Source organism: Austrofundulus limnaeus, unplaced genomic scaffold, assembly GCF_001266775.1.
Source record: "Austrofundulus limnaeus strain Quisiro unplaced genomic scaffold, Austrofundulus_limnaeus-1.0 Scaffold501, whole genome shotgun sequence".
In the NCBI taxonomy this organism is placed as follows: Eukaryota; Metazoa; Chordata; class Actinopteri; order Cyprinodontiformes; family Rivulidae; genus Austrofundulus; species Austrofundulus limnaeus.
The window spans coordinates 166,053-173,496 of record NW_013952903.1 but is presented as its reverse complement, the minus strand read 5'-3'; the positions used below and the strand labels follow the sequence as shown (position 1 = coordinate 173,496).

General features: G+C 47.5%; 1 protein-coding gene across 1 annotated transcript in view; it reads left to right on the top strand.

The window, feature by feature from the left end:
* ttn.2 (titin, tandem duplicate 2) overlaps positions 1 to 7,444 on the top strand; it is a gene marked incomplete at its 5' end in the record, with an annotated part of 153,022 nt that overhangs the window by 89,628 nt on the left and 55,950 nt on the right. The window contains 12 exon segments of the mRNA XM_014025811.1: positions 161 to 442; positions 709 to 896; positions 1,561 to 1,672; positions 1,754 to 1,892; positions 2,282 to 2,445; positions 2,525 to 2,676; positions 2,770 to 2,926; positions 3,012 to 3,293; positions 3,370 to 3,669; positions 3,756 to 4,049; positions 4,244 to 6,251; positions 6,448 to 7,135. Of these exon segments, the coding sequence (XP_013881265.1) occupies positions 161 to 442; positions 709 to 896; positions 1,561 to 1,672; positions 1,754 to 1,892; positions 2,282 to 2,445; positions 2,525 to 2,676; positions 2,770 to 2,926; positions 3,012 to 3,293; positions 3,370 to 3,669; positions 3,756 to 4,049; positions 4,244 to 6,251; positions 6,448 to 7,135 (4,766 nt within the window).

Genomic DNA, 7,444 nt, shown 5'->3' with positions numbered 1-7,444 from the left:
AAAACTAGCAAAGCCACTTTAAAAACTAATTAAAACTAATTGAATTAAAATAAAAAATGTCAACTAAATAAAACTAAACTATAATGAAAAATCTAAAATTATGATAACCTTGCCACCAACAAGCTTGTAAAGATATCAAACTGCTGCTGCCTCCCTTCAGAACCACCTACTTTGGACCTGGACTTCAGGGACAAGATGATGGTGAGGGTGGGAGACCCATGTTTGCTGTCGGGACGCTACAGTGGCAAACCGGCCCCGGTCATCACTTGGAAGAAAAACGAGGAGGAGCTTAAAGCAGATGATGAAATCACCCTTCACAGCACCGCCCACCACCTCAGCCTGAACATCGGCAAGACCAAGAGGGACCACAGCGGCCGATACATGGTCAGCGTGGAGAACGCTGCTGGTACCCGTACAGGAAGCTGCACCCTCACTATGGTTGGTGAGTGAAAGACCATCCTCAGCTGCTCGGATCTCACACAGGAATAAAGACAACAGCTGCRAGCAAAAACCAAGCTCTRATCATTTAAAAAGTATAAAAGTTACAGCACCTATCTCCTGACAGACAAAYATTTAGATGTAGGAAAAGACTGCAGAGGTAGTTTGCTTACAAAAAATGCTTTTCAGCTTCACAATATTTGACAATTAGGACCAAACATAAAGAAAGGACCATGAAGGCTCACCTGTGTGAATCTTTTCTCTGGTCAGACCGTCCCGGCCCCCCACAGGGTCCCGTTGTGTTCAACGAGGTCTACAGGAACTACATGGTGATCTCCTGGAACCCTCCTCTGGACGAYGGAGGCTCCACCGTCTCCAACTACATYGTGGAGAAGAGGGACACCAACCGAGACCTGTGGATGCCCGTCATCTCGTCCTGCACCAGGACCAGCTGCAGGGTGAGCCCCTTTAGTTTTCTCCTCAGGTTTATGAGTCAGACTGAAGTTTAATCAGAACATGATCCAGCTGAAGTCAAAACTACTTGGTTTAGGAGATTTGGTTGAAACTTTGAATGATCAAAGCTGAATAATGTTCTCAAAGATCTAAAGAAAAGCAATTGTACCAGATTATACTGTAAATGCTCCTCACTCTGAAAGACTTAAAGCAAMGATATTTGGCCACAGAACAATGAAAGTCTCATACAAACATTTTACATAGAGCTCAGAGTTTGTGTTAGGAATGACTCTGATACTCAACTTGTTTTAGCTCAATGCTGGTAAAAATGAGTTTTAATCTTCTCAGTAATGCACTGGTAGATGGTAGATGTCCAATGATTGCCCTCCATCTACCGGTTCATGAGATATTTTGCTAACAGACYACCAAACGCACACAGAAATACAGGATGGCCCACCCTTCATATGATGACAGGCAATAAAAATATAGAACCCAAATCAAAAATCCTCARTTTGTTTTGTTTGAATCCAACACTGTTTTTATTAGTTTGATATAATTAGTTGCTGAACTCCAACTTTTGGACAGATATTTGAGAACATGAGAACAATTCTCAGTGAAACTGGGTGAAGCTTGACGCACTGATGTCCTCCCACCTGTTTGTTGCTTCAGGTGCCCAAACTGATCGAGGGCCGTGAGTACATCATCCGGATCATGGCTCAGAACATGTACGGTATCAGCGACCCCCTCCTGTCTGCAGAAACCAAAGCTAGAGACATCTTCAGTAAGTTCACTCTGAGTCTGTCAGAAAGGGTTTACAGAACCGAAGCAGTGCCTGAACCCCCCACGTCTGTTCCCWTCACAGAGGTTCCTGATGCTCCCAAACAGCCCCTGGTGAAGGAGGTTTACCAGGACTCAGCCCTGATCAGCTGGGAGCCCCCTGCCGATGGGGGGAAACCAATCACAGGCTACATAGTGGAGAGGAAGGAGACCAAGGCCAACAGGTGCACGATCAGCACAAGTTACACAACACAGACACAAAKAAACCAGCTGCTTTAGAAAAACAACACAACACATGCTTTACGCTCTTAGTGCTCATCAAACTGCTGTTTCTTAGTTTGTGTTGTCCCTGAAAAGCTCACAGTCCTCCCGATGCTCTCTTCTCACAATAACAAGCCACCAGGATCTGCTCCAGAACTTCTGTTCATGCTTAAAACCATCATGATTCTAAATCTACACTGTGTAATGTGAGCTCACTGCATTATTACCACCCTGAAGACCACCCCAAGACCCTGTAGAGACCACCTGTGCCTGATTTATGAAACCTAAATCAAATAAACCTTTGTCATGTGAGCTGTGTTTACAGCAGCAGGTCATTTTGGTCTGTTTCCAGGTGGGTTCGTTGCAACACTGAGAGAATCCACCCCAAAGTGGAGTACTGTGTGACAGAGCTGCTGAAAGGCTGCGAGTATGAGTTCCGAGTCAGTGCTGAGAATGAGGTGGGAGCTGGAGATCCCAGCCCACCATCCAAACCCGTTTTTGCCAAGGATCCTATTGGTAGGTAAACCTTTTCAAAGTGTTTTAATCAAAGCTCGTGTTATTAGCTTCACCACAAGAACTCTCCCAACCACCACAGTGAAACCCGGTCCACCAGTCAACCTTCAGGCCATTGACTTTACCAAGGAGTCTGTGACCCTGTCCTGGGACCCCCCTACTGACACCGGTAGAGGAAAGATCTTTGGATACCTGCTGGAGTTCCAGAAAGCTGGAGAAGAGGAATGGAACAAAGTGAGGAAACTGCTCAAAACTTTCAGTTTTCTTCTGATATTTTTACTCTCTGAGTAAACCTGGATTCTGAGCTCCTGACTTTGTGTCCATCAGGTGAACCTGACTCCAGACTCCTGTCAGGAGACCAAGTTTAAGGTGATCGGCTTGGAGGATGGAGCTATGTACCGCTTTAGAGTCATGGCTGTGAATGCTGCAGGAGAGTCTGACCCAGCCAACGTCAAGGAACCAATCAGAGTGCAGGACAGACTGGGTGATTTATCATCAAAGTTGTACTTTAATGCAATATTTTTATTTCCTAATTAATCTAACTTATGAGTTAACGTGTCTGAATGCAGAGCCACCAGATCTCATCCTGGATGCAGCGATGACCCGAGAGGTGAAGGCCATGTCCGGTACTCACATCACTCTAATGGCTGCCATCAAAGGTGTCCCATTCCCCACCGTCACCTGGAAGAAGAACGATGCAGAAGTTCCTACCAGAGCCGACATAGAGACCAACCAGGCAGGCACCAAGCTGGAGATGAGGTTCTGTAACCGTGGTGACTGTGGAGATTACACCCTTACAGTGGAGAACCCTGCTGGGTCCAAGACCGTTACCTGCACTGTCCTGGTTCTTGGTAAGTACTGTACCATTTAAAGCTAGAAGCATCAGTGGAAGTCCTAGTTTGATGGTCTTTTTTGTGATCTCTTCAGACAAACCTGGACCCATTCAGCACCTCCGGGTGTCAGATGTCAGAAGTGACTCTGCATACCTGTCCTGGAAGGATCCTGAAGACAAYGGTGGAACTCGCATCACTAACTTTGTGGTAGAGAAGAAGGACACAGCGTCCACTCAGTGGGTCCCTGTCTGCTCCACGTCCAAGAAGCGCAGCATGACGCTGAAGCACCTGATGGAGGGAACGTCTTACTCCTTCCGAGTTGCTGCTGAGAATCAATGTGGCCGAAGTGAATATGTTCAGACGCCAAAACCCATCAAGGCAATGAACCCTCTCTGTAAGGAACAAAAACTTCTTTTACTGATAAATCCTTAAACGGATGATGTCAGATCTCCTATGAGATGTTTACTTTTCTTCCTCCAGTCCCACCTGGTCCTCCCAAAGATCTGCATCATGCTGACGTGGACAAAACCGAAGTGTGGTTGGCCTGGAACTGGCCGGATCGCAATGGAGGAAGTGAGATCACAGGCTTCCTGGTGGAGTATCAGGAGGAGGGAGCAAAGGAGTGGGAAGAATGGAAGACTGAGAGCATTCCTGAGAGCCATGTCACTGGCCTGGAGGAGGGAAAGACCTATCGTTTCAGAGTGAGGGCTGAAAATGCCATTGGCCTCAGCAGACCAGACACCACCCTGCCCATCCTGTGCCAGGAGAAACTTGGTAAGACCTAACATTCGTCACACTTATATGAAGTGTTGTTTGTGTAGATCCAGTTGGTCTTGTAGAATAACCTGAGTACTTTTTGTTTTGTGCACATAATCAGACTAAAGTGTTCCTGAGAAGTACTGGATTAAACTTATATCTGTGCTCAAATCAGAGAATACATCTACCTTTGTTTTCTGTCTTGTTCTCAGTTCCTCCAATCGTGGAGGTGGACGTTAAACTCATTGAAGGCATCATTGTGAAGGCTGGCACTACCATCAGGCTGCCAGCTTTAATGAGGGGAATCCCTGTGCCAACAGCTAAGTGGTCCATTGATGGAGAGGAGATCACRAGCCAGGGCAAAATTAAGATTGACACTGATAATTACTCCACTGTGCTCAATATTAATGAGTGTACCAGGAACCACACAGGCACCTACCTGCTGACCGTGTCCAATCCAGCAGGAACCAAGACTGTGGCCCTGAATGTCACAGTTCTCGATGTTCCAGCTGCTCCTATTGGACCTGTCAACATCCTGGAGGTCACTCCAGACTCCATGATAATTGAATGGCGCCCTCCTAAGGACGATGGTGGAAGCCCTGTCACCAACTACATTGTGGAGAAGAGGGAATCCAACAAGGAGACCTGGGGAGGAGTCAGCTCTGGCAGCCTTATAACTGAACTTAGGATCACCCGACTGCAGAAGGGGGTGGAGTATGTGGTCCGCATTCGTGCTGAGAACAAAATGGGAGCAGGCGCTCCGCTGGAGAGCAAGCCAACCGTTGCTGAGCACACCTTCATGCCACCCAGTCCACCCGGTAAGCCTCAGTGCTACGATCTAGCAGAAGATGCCGTTACAGTGGGATGGACGATGCCTCTCGCTGACGGTGGCAGTCAGATCACAGGCTACCTCGTTGAGCGTCGGCATAAGGGGGGAAAGTGGATCCGCGTCAACAGGATACCCTGYAGAGACCTCCGTTACAGAGTCCTGGGTCTCTTTGAGGGAAGTGAATATGAGTTCAGAGTGTTTGCTGAAAATATTGCTGGCTACAGTGGACCTTCTCCCACCTCTGACCCCTGCAAGCCATGCAGACCCATCACAGTCCCAAGTCCTCCAATCAATGCCAAAGTTAAAGACTACAGTAAGACCACAGCTGACCTGGTCTGGATGAAACCTTCCAGAGATGGAGGCAGCCCTATCTTAGGCTACACTGTGGAGATGCAGAAAGCAGATTCTGAAGAATGGAAGAAGGTGAACCTGGACGATGACTTTATCAAGCTGTGTGCCTTCAGGGTCAAAGGCCTGGAAGAGGGTGTGACCTACAGATTCCGAGTCCGGGCTTCAAACATGGTTGGTGATGGAGAGCCCAGAGAAATCCCAGGTTCTATTACTGCTCAGGATATCCTCATCCCTCCAGAGATAGAAATGGAGGCCACCTGCCGCGAGCGAGTAACTGTTCGTGTTGGACACAACATTAATGTCTATGGCTACATCAAAGCTCGTCCAGATCCTGAGGTCGTTTGGTCAAAGGAGGACACAGTTCTGGAGAACAGCAAGCGTGTGACCATTGTTCAGAACCTGCCTATGGTCCACCTGAGGATAAAGGAAGCCACAAGAAATGACCATGGCAAATACACACTGAAGGCTTCAAATGAGGGCGGTGAGGCATCCTGCACTATCACAGTGAATGTCCTGGACAGACCGGGTCACTGCCAGAACCTGCACCTCACCTACGCCACCAAGTCCTCCTGTATGATCAACTGGGAGGCACCTAATGACAACGGTGGATCTGAAATCACCAACTACATCGTGGAGTGTCGTGAGCCCAGCATCAGTATGTGGTCCATGATCTCCTCAAACTGCACCAACCGTAAGATCAAAGCCAAGCTGATGGAAGGCCATGAGTACCTGTTCCGTGTCTGTGCTGTGAACAAGTTAGGACCTGGTCCCGCTGTGGAGATCAAGACCCCTCTGCTGGCTATAGATCCCATTGAGAAGCCTGGAGAGCCAGAGAAATTCAGAGCCTCTGACATTGGAAAGAACTACGTCTACCTGAGGTGGAGGAGGCCTGACTATGATGGAGGCAGTCCTAACCTCTCCTACAACCTGGAGTACAAAGCCAAAGATGCTGAACAATGGGAGAAACTCAACATCGGCACACTAACAGACACCTTCTTCTTGGCTGACAAGTGTCTGGAGAACCATACATATACCTTCAGGTAAATACAGGTTTACTGTTTGTTTTCCTACATATTTATGTTTGAGTCAATGATTGATGAAGTGGTTAATTATGAAGAGAGTTCATTTATCTTTGGAATAAAACTCTGTTTATAGTTGTCCTAATATTTACTTCATCAGTACAACCCTTTATGATGGAAAGCCCATTTAAATGCATTTTTATGGTTTGTTTGACAGAGTTCAGACTGTGAACGAGGGAGGAGAAAGTGCCTGGGTGAAACTTCCTGATATCCTGGTGAAAGAAGAGATCCAGAAGCCAGTCATTGACCTGAAAGTGGCAGGAACTGTGACAGTGATGGCCGGAGAGTCTGTCAGGATGGAGGCTGCCTTGAGAGGAAAGCCTCAGCCGGAGGTTGTGTGGACCAAAGACAAGGCTGTGGGAGACAACCCGAGACTGAGCTATGAAACCGGTCCAGACTATTCCAAGTTCCTTTTGACCAAGTCCAAACGCACAGACACTGGGAAGTATGTCATCACTGCTACTAACACAGCCGGCACCTTCACGGCATATGCCAATGTCAACGTCCTGGATGTTCCTGGACCAGTGAGGAACCTGAGGATCACTGGCATCGGAGCTGACAAGTGCAGGGTGGTGTGGGACGGCCCCGAGGATGACGGAGGTTGTGAAGTGGACAGCTACATTGTGGAAAAATGTGAGACCAGGAGGATGGTGTGGTCCACATACTCAGCCGCTGTGGTCACACCGTACTGTAACGTCACTCGCCTGGTGGAGGGTAACGAGTACATCTTCAGGGTGAGAGCAGAAAACAAGATGGGAACTGGCCCTGCTGTAGAGGGCAAACCTGTAACTGTCAAGACCCAGTTTAACAGGCCCGGACCTCCTGAGGCTCCTGAGGTTACCAAGGTTAGTAAAAAGCATCTTCTCCAAACAGTATCTGGTTTAAAACAAGGTTTCTGCTTGATATTGAAGTGGCAGGTTCATTGAGTTTGTTAGTCCAGAAGTTTGGGCCAGATTCTTTCTGTTAAAAACAGCTTGCTATATTTGGCCCAGGAAGATTGGGAAAGTACAAAAAGTTGACTGGACAGTGGTAAAAACACGGAGTTCAAGAGTTTGCCTTCATTAGTGTGTATTGGATTACAGAGTTGTTTACAACAGAGGAAGTGCAGGGGTTTACAGATTATTGGGAAATGGGTGTTGGATATGAGAGTTGAT